Source organism: Lynx canadensis, chromosome B2, assembly GCF_007474595.2.
Source record: "Lynx canadensis isolate LIC74 chromosome B2, mLynCan4.pri.v2, whole genome shotgun sequence".
NCBI classification, from domain to species: domain Eukaryota; kingdom Metazoa; phylum Chordata; class Mammalia; order Carnivora; family Felidae; genus Lynx; species Lynx canadensis.
The window spans coordinates 137656810-137677604 of NC_044307.1; the positions used below are offsets into that span (position 1 = coordinate 137656810).

At 40.0% G+C, this 20795-nt stretch overlaps 1 protein-coding gene across 1 annotated transcript in view; it reads right to left on the reverse strand.

The window, feature by feature from the left end:
* The window catches only part of SYNE1 (spectrin repeat containing nuclear envelope protein 1), a 480852-nt gene that overhangs the window by 37372 nt on the left and 422685 nt on the right, over positions 1-20795 (reverse strand). Inside the window, 1 exon segment of the mRNA XM_030316617.2 lies at positions 7587-7749. Within this exon segment, the coding sequence (XP_030172477.1) occupies positions 7587-7749 (163 nt within the window).

The window sequence follows — 20795 nt, forward strand, 5'->3', positions numbered from 1 at the left end:
AGATAGCTTTGGCTATATGCTCATTTTAACAATATTAATTCTTCCAATCTACACACATGGGGTATCTTTCCATTTATTTGTGTCTTCTTTAATGTCTTTCATCGGTGTCTTAATAGTTTTCAGTGTAGAGATCTTTCAGTTCCTTGGTTAGATTTATTCCTAAGTATTTCATTGTTTTTGATGCAATTATAAAGGAATTGTTTTCTTTTCTTTTTTTCCAGGTAGTTTATTATTGGTGTACAGAAATGCAACTGGGGCGCCTAGGTGGCTCAGTCAGTTGAGCATCCGACTCTTGATTTCAGCTCAGGTCATGATCTCATGGTTCATGAGATTGAGCCTCTCATCAGGCTCTGAGCTGATGGTGTGGGGCCTGCTTGGGATTCTCTCTTTCCCTCTCTCTTTCTCTCTGCCTCTCCCCTGTTCTCTCTCTCTCAAAATAAATACATAAACTTAAAAAAAGAAATGCCACTGATTTTTGTATGTTAAATTTGTATCCTGCAACTTTACTGAATTTATTAGTTCCAACAGTTTTTTGGTAGAGTGTTTAAGATCTTCTATATGTAAGATTATGTCATCTACAAAGAAAATTTTGTATCACCCTGTCTGATTTAGATGCCTTTTATTTTTTTTCTTGTCTGATTACTCTGGCTAGGATTTTGAGTACTATGGTGAATGGGCCTGGTGAAAGTGGGCACCCCTGTCTTGTTTCTGATCTTAGAGGAGAAGCTTTCAACCTTTTACCACTGAGTATGATGTTAGCTGTGGGCTAATCGTATAGCCTTTATTATGTTGATGTACATTTCCTTTATAGACCCACTTTGTTGAGAATTTTTATCATTTGAATTTTGTGAAATGCTTTTCCTGCATCTATTGAGGTAATACTATTTTTATATTTCATTCTAGTAATGTAAAGTATCACATTTATTTTTATATGCATATGCTGAACCACTCTTGCATCCCAGGGATGAATCCAACTAAATCATGGTGTATGATCCTTTTAATGTGCTGTTGAATTTGGTTTGCCAGTACTCTGTTGAGAATTTCTGCACCTGTATTTATTATGGATATTGGCCTATAGTTTTCTTCTCTTATAGTGTCCTTATCTGGCTTTGGTATCCAGGTAACGCTGGCCTAATAAAATGAATTTCAGAGCATGCCCTTCTCCTCAATTTTTTTGAACAGTAAGAAGACATGGCTTTAATGTTTGGTAGATTTCACCTGTGAAATCATCTGGTCCTGGACTTTTCTTTGTTGGGAGGGTTTTGATTACTGATTCTGCCTCCTTACTCATTATGGGTCTGTTTATATTTTCTATTTCTCCCTAATTCAGTCTTGGCAAGTTGCATGTTTCCAGGCATTTACCCATTTCTCTCATGATCCTTTGTATTTCTTGTAATGTCTCCATTTTCATTTATAGTTTTTACTTATTTGGGTCCTCTGTCTTTGCTTTTCTTGGCTAGTCTAGCTAAAGGTTTTTCAATTTTGTTTATCATTTCAAAGAACCAGCTCCGTTTTTTAAATCTTTTATGCTGTTTTCCTATTCTCTATTTCATTTATTTCTGCTCTAATCTTTCTTATTTCCTTCCTTCTGCCAATTTTGGGTTTAGTTTGTTCCTTTTTAGTTCCTTGAGGTACAGTTATTTATTTGAGATTTTTTCCTTCATATAAGCATTTATCACTATAAACTTCCCTCTTAGAATTGCTTTTGTTGGACTCCATAAGTTATGGTATGTTGTGTGTTTCCTTTTTTGCTTATCTCAAGATATTTTTTAATTTTCCTCGTTTTCTTCTTTGATCAGAAGAAGTGTGCTGTTTAATTTCCGTGGATTTGTTAATTTTCTAGCTTTCTTCCTATTCTCGATTTCCAGTTTCACATCACTGTAGTTGGAAAAGACACTTTATATAATTTACATTTTCTTGAATTTGTTGAGACTTGTTTTGCTGGTGAGGCTCTGCGATCATCGCTAGTTGGGTGAGGTCACGGCTAGGCTCCCTGCCTGAATAAGGTTGCATGCTATGTTCAGCAATCAGACAAGGCCATAGGTTGGATTCCACTGCTGAGTAGGGTTACCATCTGGGCTCTATGGCTGGGTAAGGTTGTAGGCTGGGCTCTGTGGCTGGGCAAGGCTGTAGGTTGAGCTCTGAGGTTGTCCAAGGTCACTGTCCAGACTCCCTGATGATGCAGGGCCAGAAGCTATGCTCAGCAGTTGGGTAGGGCTCCTGGCTTGGCTCCCTGCTCAAGCAGGGCTATTGGATGGGTTCCGTGGCTGCCTGGGTTCTCTGGCCAGGCTTCCTGGTGGGGAAGGATGAAGGCTATGCTCAGCTGTTGGGCGGGGCTAGGAATTGGCTTCCCTACCCAGTTCAGATGGTTTCTAGGGCTCCAAAGTCAGTATGGCCCATTGTCTGGGGACCCAAATCAGGCAAAACAGCTAAGTGAACTCCCAGGTCAGACAGGGCCACTGGCTGGGCCTGCTGATGGGCAGAGACACAGGCTGGGATCTCTGCTTGGGTGCAGCTGCAAACAGGAATGCAGTCTGCCAAGACGTGAGTGCTGGCTGCCATAATCCTCAGCCCCCTTCTCACTCACTAACTCATCCCCAATAGTCAAGCTATACAGGATCCCTTAGTGATTCTTACGAGATGAGATCCAAGTGGGCTTCCTGAGAAGGGTGTGGGAGCCAGGGAAGCCAGATGCCCATCTTGGCCATGAGGTGCCCTCTCAGTGCAGCTCTGTGCCAGCCATGAAGGACAATGTGGTCAGAGTGTGGTCACTCCTCTTACCCTTTTAATGTGGTCCTTCTGGTCTCTGGGGTCCGAGTGGGTGCTTTATCCTCATGGTTGGGTTTTGGGAATTTTACAGTGGTGCCTTGTTTATAGATAGTTGCTTTTTGTGAGGGAGGCTTAAGTCAGAAATAACCTATATAGCCATATAGACGATGTGACTCCTCTACCCTGGAGCAGACACTCATGGGGAGACCATTGTGGAAATAAGGGCCAGGATATGAAAACCAGAACTGTAACTGACAGATTGCTGGAGGCCCAATATAGACAATTGAGTTAAAAATTCCAGAGGACCCAGTCATGGGTGGGGCTGCACAGTTTTGTGAAATTTACATCCAGGAGCTCAACCAGATTCCCACAGTAAATATCAGAGAAAAGACCCCTTGTGCATCTGCTCAAAAGTTTCTGTTAAAATCAATTTATGAAATAAGCTTGAGGGGTGTTATAATTATGATTAAATGCTCTAATACAGATAAAGAGTTTAGTTTCAGCTTTAACCTTCATTGATAATGGTCCTGAATTGACATACAGCGTTTCTGAATTTATCCTTATTCATCCATAACACAGAGAAATTTGACAAAATGTTCTCTGAACCCATCTCAAGTCTACATATATTTCTGCCCAATTAAGTATGTAATAATTAAGTACACTGGCAAGAGAAACATATAGAAACCCCACAGAGGGGAACAGAAGAACATGCATTTCTTATCAGTTTAATCTCTTTTTAAATATTCAAAGGAATTTTCCCCTTTGGAGACAGATTACTACTTATCTGCCTTTTACAACATGGATCACAAATGCTATAATTTTTTACAGAATCGTGGTTAACATTTGCCACAAAAGAAACTGTAGTGAATGTGATAGAATTGAAGTAAAATTTACTAAGCACCCACTTTGTTCTAGGTGCTGTGCTAAATAATTTTCATATTAATTTTTATAATAACACTGTGAACCATGCACTCTGGTGATCAGCATTCTATATATAAGGAATCTGAGGATTAAATAGTTCATTACATTGCCCTGGGCTATGCAGCAAAGAGGTGAAGCCCAGATTTGAACCCAGGGAGTCTTTACTTCTAACCATTGGCATATAGTTGTTTCCTTTTTTTTTTTTCAACTTTAACTTAAAATTTAATTAAAAGGCAATATGAACATATATTAAAATATTAAAAAGTCAGAAACTACTGCCAAGCTTCCAGTGAATTAGTTCCCTTTTCACTCCTGATTCTCATTTTCCAGAAATAACCATTTCCATCTCTTGGAGCTCTGTCTTCCTGTTTTAATTTCTGTATTTCTAAGTAACAAGTTTATGTTGCTATTTCTTGATTTTTAAAATTTCGACATTATCTATGCTTCTATAGTAGAGACGGAATCAACTTTAACCTGACTCCCAGGGCTCCAGTTACTGTTTGAGCACATCTTCTAGCTAGAGCAATACCGTGGTTATTTAACATGATTACTTAATATTTTTCACATCTGAGCAACAGCCTATACTACGGTTATATTTCTTTTCATATATATATATATATATATATATATATATATATATATATAGCATTTATGGAATCAGTAGCTCTCTCCTCTCTTTCAAACATGAACATTCCTAGCCTGTATCCTTTCTCTTATGGAGTTAATACAACTCCTTCCATTATGGTTAAGCCCATTAGGTTATCTAGTTCAACTGTCTTACTCCTAGTAGACATCCATCCCAGAGGAGCCAACTCCCTACTCCAATGTGAACAGGGATTCTCCAGGCTTCAGGGCAGCTGGCATCTGGGATGTTCCTTCACCATCCGTCCTGGGAATTTTCTTCTCTCTCAGGTTTTATATTATTTTTCTTCTCGTTTTTTAGTATATGTGACATCTTTCATTAGCTTCCTGAGAATATATGCATAGGAGGTAAATATTTTATATATTAAATGGCAGGTGCAGTATTCTAAATTATAAATAATTTTCTCAGCTTTCGGGAAGCACCATGTCACTGACTTTTAGCTTCCAGCATTGTTTTGAAGGATCAGATTTTTTCATCTTGGAAACCATAAAGATCTTCCCTTTGTCGGCCATGTTCTGAAATTTTATAATGGTTTTGCTTTGTTTTTAATTTTCCTGGGCATTTATAAGTTTATGCTCTAGAAGTGCAGCTGATTCTTGAACAAAGCGGAGCTTGATGGCACCAACTCCCCACCAGCTGAAAATCTGTGTATAACATTTGACTCCCCCCAAACTTGACTACTAATAGCCAACTGTTGACTAGAAGCCTTACCAAAAACACAGTCAAATAACAAATATTTTGCATTTTATATGTATTATATGCTGTATTCTTACAATAAAGCAAGCTAGAAAAAAGAAAATCGTAAGGAAGGGAAAATACATCTGTAGTACTACATATTTTATTGCATAAAAAATCCACATATAAGTGGAGCCATGTAGGTCAAACCGTTGCTGTTCAAGGGTCCACTCTATAAGCTTTTCAGTTTGGGAAACTTTTTTACATTACTAATTTGATAATTTCTTCCTTTTTAACTTTTTGTGGGGGACTATTATGGAATAACTAAATTGGATTTTAAAATTCTTTCATTAATCCTGGCTGTGATATAAACCTGGCTAGTAACATGGTGGGAGCTGGGGCAGTGGGAGTCATATCGTCAGGTACAGAGTATTTCATTTAATCTATTTTTCATATAGTGGCTCCAGCCTCAATGGTGCCCCGTAGCCCCAAACCCAAAGTCCCTCTGGGCTGCCCTCTCCAAGGGAGATCCTTGGGCTTTCTATTGGAGTCAACAGGCAGGAGTTGCCTAGGATTAGGGGGATCTGCCAGTCAAACCGCTCCTTATTCAAATTTTCAAGCAATTTTCCATTTTAAAGTCCTATAGACTTGCTGTCTGCACTTCATGAGTCTTCTTGCATTTCTTTTTTTTGTTGTTAATTTTTTTTAATGTTTATTTATTTTTGACAGAGAGGGAGACACAGCACGAGTGGGGGAGGGGCAGAGAGAGAGGGAGACACAGAATGTGAAGCAGGCTCCAGGCTCTGAGCCATCAGCACAGAGCCCGACGCGGGACTCGAACTCACAGACCATGAGATCATGACCTGAGTCAAAGTCAGACGCTGAACCGACTGAGCCACCCAGGCCACCCAGTCTTCTTGTATTTCCATGACATGAATCAGCTTTCTCCATCCTCCATCCTGCTGATAGCAGTAACTATTCATCTATCCACTCTGGTCTTCCAAAATTCTAATGGGTGTCTGTCATCTTTCTCATCTTCTTTCCTCGTCTCTTTGCCATTGTGGGTTTTGACCTTCTTTTCCCTTTACGTTCATTTTACTGGGGTTTAGAAGTGGGTAAGGCTATAAATGTATATGATCAATTTGCCATATTTACTTAGATACAGTTTAGATTTTCTTACGTTTGCTAAATTACAATACTGGCTATTAGAATTGTCACTGTTTTTAACCAGTTCTCACTTGTGGAGATCATTACCATGTTCTCCAGGAGTATTCAGGGAGCTGGAGGCCAACCCAAACCGCTATCAGCTCAATTATCAGAATTTCAAACACAAGAGAATCCATCAAGGGCTTTAATCTTACAAAAATGGGAAAGTGTCCTGCTAACATTTTTTTAAAAAATAAATGTTGATTTAAATATTAAACTATTCCCACTATCTAAAACCTATGTTTTAATATCTAGTTGTACTGCTTTAAATAGTTCATGAAATGAAGTAAGCACATAGACTATTTTGTAAGATTTGATAAATGGGTCTCTTTATATTTTGTAGTATTTTTTTTTTTAATTTTTTTTTTTTCAACGTTTATTTATTTTTGGGACAGAGAGAGACAGAGCATGAACGGGGGAGGGGCAGAGAGAGAGGGAGACACAGAATCGGAAACAGGCTCCAGGCTCTGAGCCATCAGCCCAGAGCCTGACGCGGGGCTCGAACTCACGGACCGCGAGATCGTGACCTGGCTGAAGTCGGACGCTTAACCGACTGCGCCACCCAGGCGCCCCTATTTTGTAGTATTTTTAAATTAAGCAACTTGGCTATAATGGCCTAAATGTAATGGAAGTAACCAGAACGTGGACAGAATTTTCGAGGACAATCTAAAGGCATGGAGTAGCAATATTTCTTATGGGGGATTTTTGGTCTTTTCTACCAACAACTGGAGTCTGCTATGCTTATTAAGAACAACGAAGGAGAGTAGGAGGGAAAATTCCTTTGTGCGGGCATTTTTCACTTTTCATGGTCACTCTTTTTTGCTCTGGCGGGTGGTGTACTGTAGGCCAGTGTGATGTGCCGCCTTTGGTGCACACATTACGGTAAAATTACAGCGTGTGTTCTGTAGGCCATGGAACACTCCTTGCAAAACCATTGTTTTAGACTCTAAAAACTCTAAGAATGCACTGTAATCTGTATTCAAACACCAAATGCAGAAAAAAAAAAAAAAGCTCCTTTCTATGCATGTAGTGGTGGGCTAGTGACCTACACAGAAATAAACAAAACTGCCTGCTCTGTTATGGAGACATCACTGCAACCCAAGCAGTTTAGGATGTCTTCTTCGTGGACCAATGACATTAACCCCTAAGATAGCATAGCTTCTTAAGACTTAACTCCTTGGTGACGTGGGACCTATTGGCCCCAAACACCTGCCATGCCCAAGCCTCCCTCCCCTTTCTCGGCAAGCTTGTCTAGCTCCCTCCTGATTTTCCTTCTCGATTCATTCACCGTCTCACATCCACCTCTGTATCCTGGCCAGGAGCACAGATGTTCAAGAGCCTACTTACTTCCTTTAGTTGATTTAAGTTTTACCTGCTGCTCAGTAAGCTTTTTCTGTATTTCATCCGAGTCACAGGAATCGTAGACTATGGGCTTGGCCAGCTCTGACTCGATGTGAGCCAGCCACGTCCTCAGGCTGCTCATGTTCTTATCCAGCTGCTGTACGGCCACCAGGGTCTCCTTCAGCTTCTTTACCCTGTGGGCAGAGGAGAGACTTCACCTTCAGTGAGAGGCCCCACTCAAGTTTCCCTTGTGAGCAAAAGTGAGCACTCAGTCTAAAGCCAAGTTGCCTAAAGTCAAAGTCCAGCTCAGCTCAGCCACTTACTGGCTGTGACTTTGGGCAGTTGTACACCCTCCCTGGGTCTCCATTTCCTCATCTCTATAAAATGAAGGTAAAGGAAGAGTATGTGTGAGATCTGAATGAGTTGAATGATGCAGGGTATATGGGAAACATTCAATAAATGTCAGCTATGATGATGTTCGACATAGCTATAGTAACAGGTTACTATGGTGGTCACCAAAATTGTTATTTCCACAAATTATGTAATTTATACTAATCTGAAGAATACCTGGGAGCAAAAAATGAACATTTCCAATTGGTCGGCACCAAAACAGATAACACACTCATGGTTCTGACTACTCCGGCCCTGGTGGGATTTATTTCAGCACCCTTGTGGCAAACTCAGCTAAAAGAAGAAAGCACACTTAAGACGAATGATCAGTGAGCGATCACATGCACTTAATGCCAGATCTCGTTACAGGTAACCGAGGACCCTTTGGGCTACAAGCAGCAGAGGGCAGATCCAGGGCCGACCACCATCTAGTCTTCGCCTGCAAAGCCTAGTTCAATGCAGTATTTTCTACACAGTATGTTTTTAAAAAATGTTTTCCCATTCTTTCCAGGAAGAAGTAAAAACCAGTTTGCTTAAGATTGCCACTTATCTAACAATCCTGTGTGGACATCCTATGTGTAAGATGCTGGGCAGACAAAATAAATAAGACTTGATTATTTTCCTATGAAATGCATGATCTGACTGGAAAGCTGGACATGTCAACAGTGAAACATAACGCAGTGTGAGAAGAACTAAACTAATGAACCAAGTCCCTGGCTAATAAATAGGGAGGAATCAATTCTGTCTGGCCGTCTTCAGTAATCATTCATTCGCTTGTTCAGTCTCCATTGGTTCAGGTCTGTATTCTTTCTACAAACATCTATGATGCTAGGTAGCCATGGAGCTAGGCGACAGAAATACAGTGATGACTGAAGGTTCATCCCAGCCATTGAGGAGCTGAGACTTTGCTGAAGAAATAACATTTGAGCTGCATCTTGACAGGTGGATACTAGCCAAGCAGAAGATTTCTGGCCTAGGAAACACAGGAAAGAAAATCAGAGATATGGGAGGCAGAGTGCCATAATGATAGGGGGGTGGGGGCTGGGGGGTGGGGGTGGTGGGAAGAGAAGCCGAAGAGAGATGTAGTTGTGTTGAAGCAAGACGGACGGATAGGCTAAGATTATAAAAGGCCTGCTGTGACACCATACTGGCTTTGTGTGAACTTTAAAGATAAGTAGGAATGTGGCCAAGACGTATTAGCCCAGGAATGACAGGATCAGTTCTGATTTTGAGTATGTGAGTTTGAAGTGAGGCTCGTATGGAAGACCATTCTGGAAGTAAACAGAATAACCCAAGCAGCTACATCAAAAGCCTGCACTTGGGGAGCCAGGGACAGGGGTGGGGCGGGGATTGCTAAATTCATGAACTGCCATGACGGGAGGCAGAAGGAGTTAAAAATGATGTGATTATATGGATGCTGCCGTCTCCGAGGGAATGGATGAGGAACAAGTTCATGGGGTCAATGGTGCAGGAAGTTTGCAGCATGACGAGTCTGCGGGTCGGGTAGACATGCATAGAAGTGTAGTGCACAGATGTCGAGGAGAGGTCAGGGTTTATGCCATTGCTTTAGGTATTATTGGCACAGAGCGAGGCCCAATGAAAGGATGTATTTCACCCTGAAAGGGAATGGATGAAGAGAATGAATTTTAAAAGGCTGACTCATGGAGGAAGAATCAGAGATATAAAAAAGAAAAAAAAATTCATAAAGGAAGAAGGTGACCAAGGAAAAGTGGGGCATGAAACCAAAGGCAGGAAAAACTGCAAGAAAGAGTGGTAGTGGTGGGGCGGGGGTAAGACTGATGTTGCTTGAGGGTGCAAACTTACAACAAGCAGTAAATGAGCTGTACAGATCTAATGCACAGTAAATGAGTAAAGACAACAATAATTGTGCAATAATTATGAATTGTGATAACTATCGCTACAGGGGCAACCACACTATCACAGATCAATGTATCAAAGTAACACATCGTACACAAATTTACACAATGGTACATGTCACATATATTCAATAACAAAATTTTAAAAAGAAGTGTTGGTTAGTGATCTGAATGCCCCCTTGATTAGATTCACTTGGTTGGCCTCAGATAAATGGATAAATGCAGACTCCTGGCTAGATTCCAATCCACTTCTCCCGAATTAGAACCTCTGGGAGTGTGGCCGGGGAACTGGCACTTTTCACAAGCACTCCAGGGGAGTCTTAGATACACTAAAGTTCGGGGACCGATGGTATCCTCTGTCAAACGAACAGCAGGATAGTATAATGAGACCTAAAAATACCTAAACACAATGCATTTGGCTTAAGAAATACAGTTATGGTAAAGGAGTATTGGTAATTTTTTTTTTCAACCAGGCAGTAAAGGTGAGTAAATATGGTATGAAACCTGTAGAACGATCTGGCTACAAGGAAACATTGATTTGTTTGTTTTGTTTAATGCAGTTTAATATTTGGAATAACTCCGGAATGTTTTTAAGCAGAGAATAAGGAACTTGTGAGAAAGAAGCCAATGACCGAAGGAAAAAGGAGGAGAGAAATGACAGATGAAAGCAGTTGATGGCACAAGGATGCAGAGCAGGTGGTCAAGGACACAAGGGCAGGGGTACTTTTGAAGGTGTTTTCCTACTGAGTCAGGCTGTAAGCAGGAGTTTGGGAGGGCCACAGGCAATATTTCTCAGCTCTATTATTATCAAGTAATAGCTAGCAGCAAAAATCCATTAATGAGACCCTGGTGCGAGCCTGACACGGCTGAGTGTCCAGATTGCTCTAAAGAGAAAGGTTGACGGGGGTGAAAAGCACACGGTCAGTGATTTCAGGTTCAGCCCTTATTTGAAAGTCACTGCTGGGGCGCCTGCGTGACTCAGTCGGTCAAACATCCAACTCTTGAGTTCGGCTCAGGTCATGATCTCCCAGTTTGTGGGTGTGAGTCCTGCGTCGGGCTCTGCACCGACAGTGCGGAGTCTGCTTGGGATGTTCTCTCTCCCTCTCTCTCTGCCCCACCCCTCCAATAATTAAATAAATAAACATTAAAAAAAAATAAAATTCACTTCTGCTTTCAGGCCATGAGTGCTCCCCGAAGCTCAGGAAACAGGGTCACCTTATTGCCGCTGCTTATGACATAGACGAATGCAGATGAGCAAAATACATCAACTTCCGAGGTGCCAACTTGGCTCAACTGAAGAGGTATTGGCAACAGGACTTTGCAGAACTCCAGGGAGGTGACATATTCCAAGGCAGGAATCGATAAAGAATGTTCTCAGAGACGGAGGACTTGCACCCTGAGACATCAAGTATTTCTCAGCTCTGTTACTCTCAGACAGCAGAGAGGGGCTTCTCAAGCGAGGGGCTGTTCCAGGATCACTTAGGGGTGCTTTCAAAGCACAGAGGCCACCGGCCAACTCTCTTCCCACCTCCTCCAAACTCCTCCTTGGAGGACTCTGAGAAGCTGCTCTGGTAAAGAGCCATGCTCTGAAGAAAATGTCTTATAACCAAAGACTTTGCAGCATTTTCCTTCTTTCCTTCCTTCCTTCCTCTTTAAATTTTTTTTTAATGTTTATTTATTTTTGAGAAATAGAGTGCAAGTGGGGGAGGAGCAGAGAGAGAGGGAGACACAGAATCTGAAGTGGGCTCCAGGCTCCGAGCTGTCAGCACAGAGCCTGATGCAGGGCTTGAACTCATGAACCACGAGATCATGACCTGAGCTGAAGTCAGATGGTCAACCGACTGAGCCACCCAGACGCCCCAGCATTTTCCTTTATTTTTAATTACTTAAAACTGATATCACCACTTCCATTATAAATAGATTGTTTACAAACCAATGTTTCTCTCTCAAATAAAAGTCTAGTCATGATGTAATCACTTTTCTCTTTGTCACACAAATGCTTTTAAAAGGATTTTCACTATGGCCAATTATTAATAATAATACCTATATTTCATTAATTATTACAATACCTATATTTGAAAAACATTTTCAGTTTGTAAAGGTACTCTTAGGTACATTACCTACATTGCATGGAAAAAATATGTATTTAAAAATTATGTTCATACTCCACAATATATTCTATTGATAGGAAACAGAAAACATGTGTTGCTCTCTGTTTATCATGACTCATAATTCTATTCAAGCTAAGACTTCTCTAGTTATTTTTGTAAATACAAATTGTACCCTGTTCCCAGGGAAGTCCAAGGTATTGACCTTCAATAATAATTCCAAGAATGTTTACGTACAACCTACTCACATTTTCTCACATATAAGACAAAACTCACTTGACTGTCAGCCAGTGAATAACAGTTTTAGAATAGCTACTGGATACAAAGCTGTAGGTGCACGTTACCAATGGCCATGGCACGGGCTTGGAATTTAACACGGCCCTGGCCATCCTGCTTCCGTGGCCCAGGTTGAAAGGACAGTCTACAGTCAATAAACACAAGGAGACTGCAATGAGATGTCTGTCCCGGTTTTATCTCTGGAAGAAAGTCCTTTCGGGAACCTCTCCCACCTGACCAGCTTCCTGTCTTCAGATTTGGTAGCATCTGAATGCGGACCATGCTTTGGGACACATGCTTTATAGCAACCTCATAATATCATCAGGGTTTCGTGTGGAGCTGGAGACTGGAAGAACACCTCATTCAGTGCTTGCTTCCTTCTTTCCCTTATTTTAACTCCCTGGTATTATTTATACACAAGTTCCTCTCCCCATGTTAAGTTCCTTGGAAAGCTGGAACTGTGAATTTCTACTTTTGGTTTTCCCCTTCCCCTGCCGTATTAAACTCAGTGCTTGGCACAAAGTTGGGCACTACTTAAATGCCTGATAAGCGTTAATAATTAGTATTCTACCGAAGTAAAAGACTTTTATTGAGTTAGCACAGTTTATTTTTAATTTCATTGATATTAAACGCATACTTAAATCTTCCCTCTAAGTCCAACGTTTGCGAATGGTCTGTCAAGTACTAAAATTCATTCATCCCCTTGTTTCAAAATTCATTTACCAAAATTATCAAAAGATCTAAGGCACAAAAGAATGCGAGTAAATACTGTTCCCCCAGATATTGTCTACACTAGTGAAATAATTTACAAGATTAGTAATCTTGTATAACATTGAATGAGTTCCCATAGAGCAGTTAGTGTGCAGTATGTCAAGGGCATCGTGACATGGAAATGCTTGTTCATATAGTCCATTAGGGACAAGTTCCTCTTTCAAATGAATGTGTAAATCTTAGTGAAGTCAATGGGGGTGAGCATTTAAGTAGTTTTGCTTTCTCATTTTTTAAAACATGCATTTGACTACAAACAGCAAAATGCATTGTGTGTGTGTTGGGGGGAGCAGATGTGAGCTGAGAGGAAGTGGGTAGTAAAGCCCCCATACATCTTCCTTGACCTTACGAGACACGATATTTGCAGGACATGAGTCATTCTTTGTTAAGAAATGTCCCATCTTTTTTCTATTATTTCTTTAAAGGAAATCCTTGGGTAAAGTGTCACAATATTTCTATTCATCTATCACTGTAAGAAGTTTGAGCAACATTCCTTTTGGTAGCATCCAGGATTATAATTCAAAATGGATGTTTGCCGATGTCACAAGTCTGGGTAAGTTGTTTAGCAAAAGTCTTGTAAATCTGTAAATCCCTGCAGCTGATGGGTCTCTTTGCACAGTCCAGTGTGCCTCACAGGACTTCACCCTTTTTGAGAAGGATTCTACTACTGAAACCAGTTGTCCAGCTTCTGAACACTGTTGCACGAATACCTATATACACATATACACGTTACATGTATATATTTATCATTATCTTCCTTCATACTAGTTTAGTAGACCCATCAACAAAAGCAAAAACAAAATTTCATATTCTAAATAGAATAGAACCAAAAGCACCATTAGTAAATCCTATTCGTTAATAGGAATTTATTTGGAGGATGTTATGGTACAAGAATAGTATTTTTTTTAATGAAGCTAAAATTCCTGATATGACATTATTCTAACAGAAAAATATCATGAAATAAATATTTGCATAATACACAGAATTACTATTTTCAACATACATTTTTACATTTGGCGTATGTTTTAAAACCTTTATACTAGTCAGTGACCAAAACTTACTGGCAAGCCTATACAGAAATGGCTTTTCTCATACACAAAACCCTCTGGGCCCCTGCAATATGAGATCTTTATTTAATAAAGGGAAAGCTTTCAGCCACAAAGCTGGGAACTGGCTAAGACTGAATTTCAGTTTCATCAGGAGCCCATCCTTTAAATAGCAGATGATAGACCAACTGGATCATCTTACTGGGTCTCCTTCTGAATCTCTTTCCTGCGCCTCAGCCTCTCTGCCATGGCCATACCCCTCGTATGACGCATACAGTCCAGAGACAACTGGAATACCAAGCCATAACCAAGTTCATTAACCTTTCCCTCCGGCTCCACATGCCCAGTAGGGGGAACAAGAAAACAAACCGACAAATAACTCTTGTGAGTCCACGGCCAACGAGCTCCTAACACCAAATCATCTCCACTTAACACTGGCAAAAACAATTATGGATTAAAGATCCAGCATCTATCCTACGAACCCCACGTAACACGAAAGCTATGCACAATGGAAGAAACTCAAGGAGATGCCTGCCTTGTGACATCGCAGTTACATTCTGGGAGATCTGAGTCCACACAGCCGTCCTCTGCCATCCTCAGGGCACACAGATCTTCCGCCACCACCATGAAGCTTCCAACTTGCAAAAGTTAGGTCTGCAGAGCAAAAGGCTAAATCCTGCGTGGGGATGAAAGCTTCCCCTTGTCTGCGTATGGAAGTATGAAAATGCTCACTCTAAACAAATGTTGGTAGGTCTCTGCCTGATAATATGACACTGAGCAGTGACAAGTGGTCATGTTTCTAAATAAAACCTACATTCATTAACATGTGCCAGGCCTGATCTCCTGGAATGTAGGCCACGAGTGTAAGAAGGGGAAAAGGCTCAGTGTAATCTGCAAAGGAGGGGGAGGCTTTCTAAAGAAAGAAGGATATCAAAAATAAGGCTGGCCTGCAGACACTGCCATTCTGGAAGAACAGTCAACTCTTCTTGTGGGCTGTTTGCTAAGTTGGAAAGGATATTCGAAAAAGATAAATCGCCCAAATGCAAACAAACAAAACCTCCACAAGTGCGGCCCATTGTAGTAGCAAAAAAGAGCAACTTCTTTTTGTCTGCTGTTTGAAATGCGAGCTACATGGTGTAAGTAGGAGTTTTAGGGGTTGTTTGGGAAGGTGGGATGGAAAAGATACTCAGTAGAAAAGGAGTTGGTCTTCACTTTTGAATAGACTGTTTAAGCAAAAGAGTACCTGAAGAAATATTATTCCTCCCCTAATATTCAAAACCTTCATCCTTTTAAACATTTTCATTTTAAAAGCATCCATTCATTGACTTGGTGGGATTCAGATAAATTTATTTTGTGAATTTCAAGAGTTTCAAATTTTCTGCGCTGCATCTATAGTAATTTCATAATTTAAGCTTTTAAAGAAAATAGCCTCTCAAATTATTAATTACTGGTAATTTAAAAAAATGTGGTGAATGCTGGCTGCTTTAAAACCTTTTTGGATCAAGGTATATATACACACACATATAAATACAAAAATAATAATGAACATTTTCTAAGTTCTTTTTAAAAGGCCTATATGATGAACTGCAAGATAAAAGAAAGCATTTGGTTCTGGTTATGTGAGATAATTGCTTTTAAAACAGAAACATTTTATTTTTAAAAGAAGCAAGCTTATATTTTACATAAGAAATACAGTCCAGAAAACTTAGTTTTAATAAAATTACTTTTCAAATCCTGCTATTTAAAGATAAAATGGGTGATGGTCATTGAGGAAGGCACTTGTTGGGATGAGCACTGGGTGTTGTATGTAAACCAATTTGACAATATATTATATTCATAAAAATTTTTAAAAAATAAAGATATCTTACTGTGAATTCTTTATAAAACAATCACTCCTATAATTTATTATTTTTAACAATCAGGAATATAAACATCTAAGCTTTGGTTAAAGAGATATGTAGGCCATGATTCCGTAACACTAGGGAAATTTATTTTTTCTTGATTATGACTAACATTCCTGAAAACTTGGGATCTTTGAAAACTTTTACTGCCATTATTTTCCTAGTTCAATTCCTTTTTACCTTATTTAGTTCTCCTCATGGGTTAAAATTTTTTCCCCATGCTCATTATCATTAGGACAATATATTTGTGCCAACAAATGAAATATAAAGCAAGGCTTTAAAGACACGATTACTGTCATAGCAAAAAATGATAACAATATCAATGCCCATCAGTGGGGAAAATATTGGATAAACCATAGTATATTATATATTATATATATTATTATATATATTATATATTATACACAGTATGTTATATTATGTTATGTTACATTATATTATATTATATTATATTATATTATATTATATTATATTATGGAATACTCTGTAGCTATCTAAAAGAACGAGACTGGCATATGTGGCATTTTAGAGTATTCACGGTCCTTCTCTGGCATTGCCTCTTTGGAGCTATGGCAGTTATTCTTATGAACATTTTGAAGATGAGGAGTCTAGGGCTCAGAAAGCTTCTGCAGCGAGCCCTGGGTCACACAGGCAGAACGAGGCGGACTAGACTCGGGCCTCTTGATTAGTTCTGCATTGTATCCGTGCTTGCTGCCTCCATACATTCCTGATCCTGGCCAGAGTTTTCCAAATTGGCCACCTTGAGATAAAGCCAGCCATAGATTCCAAGAATCAAGTTTTCTTTTTCCTCGAGTGTGGGTGGAACTCCAAATCCCTTCTGGGGGCAGCTGCCGCAACTTGACCAAGGCTTCCCTGCACTGCGTGTGCGCTTTACCTACACAGCCTCTAAACTCCCTCTGGGCTGAGAAAGCGTCGGTCCCTGAGCACTTGGCAGTGCTAAGGTACTGTCTCATGTAATGCTCCGAGTACATTTTTACACATGTGGTAACTGAGGTAGTCAGAAGATAAGTAACTTGCCTAACATTTCAGCGTAGCTGAAGCAGAAACATTTCAAGCAGTGGAGGCCTTAAGCCCATGCTCTGCTTTATTCCTATCTGCATGTATGGCACTTGCCATACTATGTCTTAGACTAGAGATACTGAACAATTACTGGAGTGACCATTATGTGCAAAGAACAATATTAGGTTCCGGCTTTGCTATGGACACACTTACACCTTAGGAGAGAAAAGGAATTGCAAACAACTGATCACACGAGATACTGATTATAGTAGAGGAAAATTCTGTTAAGCGCAGTACAGAAAGCGTGCTGATAGGGTAAGAAGAATCTCACCTAATCCAAAGAACAGGAAGAACATGAAGAACAATTAGGAGCGGCCAGGCCAGATGGGGGTAAGAGAGCGGGCACGAAGATGGAAGGAAGGCCTGTGGTGAGGAGTCATGTATACCTGCTTTCTACTCTTACTTGGGTAGGCACCACGTTCTTCTCATTTTTACGTCCCTAGAGCTGGTGTCGGCAAACTATGGCTAGGCTAGACACCTGTTTGGGTAATAAAATGTTATTGGAACCCAGCTCTATTTTTCAGTTTCCACACTGCGTAAGGCTGCTTTTATGATAGGGCAGAGGGGTTTCGGCAGAGACCGTTTGGCCCTCAAAGCTAAAAATATTTACTAGATAGTCTTGTGCAGAAAGTTTGCCAAGCAAACTTAAAAGCAACCAGTGACCAAGGACCACAGATTGCATGATTCCATGTATACGAACTGTCGAGAACAGGTAAACCTGTGGAGGCAGAAAGTGACTTAGTGGTTGCTGGGGCCACGGAAGGAGGGAGGGTAGAGAGGAAGAAGGTGATTAAGGCTTTTATTTGGGGGTGATGAAAATGTTTTAAAATTAACCGTGATGATGGATGCAGAGGTCTCTAAATGTGCTAAAAAAATCACTAAACTGTATACTTGTGATAGATGAGTTGTATGCTACGTGAGTTAGAGCTCAATGAAGATGTTATTGAAAAGAATAAAAGAGCCAAATAACTAAAGTGTGCTTTGGTTTTGGTGATGGGGATTTAGGTTTGATAGAGGGAAGAGCAATATCCTTATATTAGAGAGTAGATTTAATGAAAAAAAAAAAACAAAAAACAAACAACAAACATCATTACAACAGAGCACACAATTAAGTCTGAACTTCCTAGATACCAAAATGGGGAAAGTTCAATAATGCATTGTCTCTTATAAAAAGCACTGAACAACTAATGCTAAGAGACAGATTTCCTGTTAGTGCTGAACTCTAGAACAACTGCTATGTGGATTTTTTCGCAGTTCATTGACAAAATGAGAGCCAGAATCCCAGCAGACAGTTTTAAAGAAATTACATCAATGACTGTTTCTTGTGCTGACTCTTTTTTCTTAAAGTTTATTTGCTTATTTTGAAAGAGCATGTGAGAGGGGGAGGGACAGAGAGAGAAGGAGAGAGAATCCCAAGGAGGCTCCACGCTGTCAGTACAGAGGGGCTTGATCCCACGATCCCACATGGGGCTTGATCCCACGAACCATGAGATCATGACATGAGCCAAAACCAACAGTCGGATGCTCAAGTGACCGAGCCGCTCAGGTGCCCCTCTTATGTTGACTCTTAATGAAAGCCAAGGGCTCAGAAATGCTTTGGCCAATTGTCATGGCTGGTGTTGAGCAACTGAACTTTCTGGGATGAAGAAAATGTTCTGTATCTGCAGTTCCCAATAAGGTAGCCATTATCTTCATATGGCAAATGGGCCTTGGAAATATGACTAGCGCAACTGACTATAATTAAAATTAAACCATAGCTTGATTATATCCCATTTAAGTTAACTTAAAGACCCACGGGTCGCTAGTGTCTGCTACATTAAACTGAGCAGGTCTAGAAACTATGGTCAGGATACTAGAGCATTATCCCCTAAGACCTAAAAATAACTAAGCAAATTTTGTTGCCCTAAAAAGCTGACAACTCTTAGTGACAGTTTAAAAATTCAATGCAAAACACATTTATTTTGTGTTAGACAGAATGGTTTAAGCTAATCCACTAGTGATAGGAAGTTGACTCAAAGTTATACATTCTATTTGCATGCAACAGGTTTATTAGCAGTGCATCTTCTTTCTTTTCTTTTTCCTGTTTCTGTTAGCAGGAAAGCTATGCACCTGAAAATATAATCTTCAGAAATAACCTCTCCATTCCCACAAGAACACCAAAACAGCACAGAAATATCAAAAGGCTCAACTAAGTTGTGTTCTGCATTAATGAATCAGTGTGGAAGGAAAACAAAGTTGGAAGAGGGAAGAGTAGTGAATGAGACTGAACCATAGAAACTTGATATTTGAGCGGGTAGGTCATAGTTGAAGATGGGTGTGGGGAACGGTCAGCTGGTCTGTGTACTCCCGAGGCTCTGATAAACAAGGAAATGGAAAGTAAATGTGACGGCCAAGTGTCATTTAGGAGAGGCTTCAAGGAGACTATGAATCCAGTGTGGCACTAAACTCTAGAGCAAATGAATGGTGAGCACATCAGCTGGTACACGTCAGAAGAAGGCAAAAAGAAATGGACAGCGTATCGACAGAATCTCCTGTAGGAACTGCATCTGTGTGTGGTAAGACTCTACAACCGTAGAAACATATGAGTGTTTTAGTGACTGTAGTATAAAGCATGTATATTTTATAAATATTTGATTGATTCAAGTTTACTAGTGTATCTTTGGAAAAATAAATAACACCTAGAAAATCCTCACTTGAAAAACAGAAAAGTTACACATAAACATGACTTTGAGGAGAAATCACCTACCTCATTTGATGTAATGTAAATTTAGTTCATATACTAAACTAGCTGCTTATGATGAACTTATATTAAATTCCATCTAAAACATCTTTAACATAGTATATCCCCCATATTCCATACCACTGAGCCACTAAAGATTAGAAAAGAACATTAACTAGTTTAACTGGATTACATGGCAATGTAAGCTAACCCATGAGTCATAATCTGACCAAAAAAATCCAGGGATGTTTACCAACTGGGCGGCTTCCCTAAGAAGGGTATTTATAGAATAAAGAGCTTCAGTTTGTCCTTCTGAAATAAGATTTGGTTATCACGGACTGAGAAGTGAGGCTAAACATAGCAGTGGGGTTCTAAAACCTACCTACACTGGAATACTTGGAGTAGGTGAGCTGAACCGTACATTTCCATTTCTTTGTAGTACCTTTACCCAGGCATTTAGCTCATCACTTTACTTGATTTCTTTTTGCATGTCTCTCTGCCCACCATGAACTTCTCAAGGAAAGGAACCTCTGTCTTTGTAGCCTCAAAATGTCTCAGAGCTGATGTCAACACTTTACAAAGGATTGGGAAACTAGATTGTTGAAATAAATAACAGAACCTAATTTCCTTGTAATTGCATTCTTTAGAGCAGGGACAAGGAAGTCATAAGTTTGGCAGACAGCATAATATAGTCTCCAGAGCATGGGCTGTAGAATCAGAGAGTGCAGGCTAGGCCACTTAGCATATGAGGGGCCATGGACAAGCCTGAGCCTCAGCCTCTGTATCAGGAAAATGGGTACAATAATAATGCCCAGCTCAAAGGGTGCAGTGAACAAAACATGAGAAGACATGTATGAAGCCTATAGCATGGTCGCTGGCACAAATTAAGGGTTCAATAAATGTTAGCCATCACAGTGCTGTTGTTAAACATTTTGAAAACTGATAAACATTGATTCCATTTTTGTTTCATTATTGCTAGCATAAATTATAATCTCATCTTTGTATATTAGCTTCTCTTGGATAACTCCCTCTGTGGAAAAAAATATGCTAGTTATTTCCACAATCAACATATGGA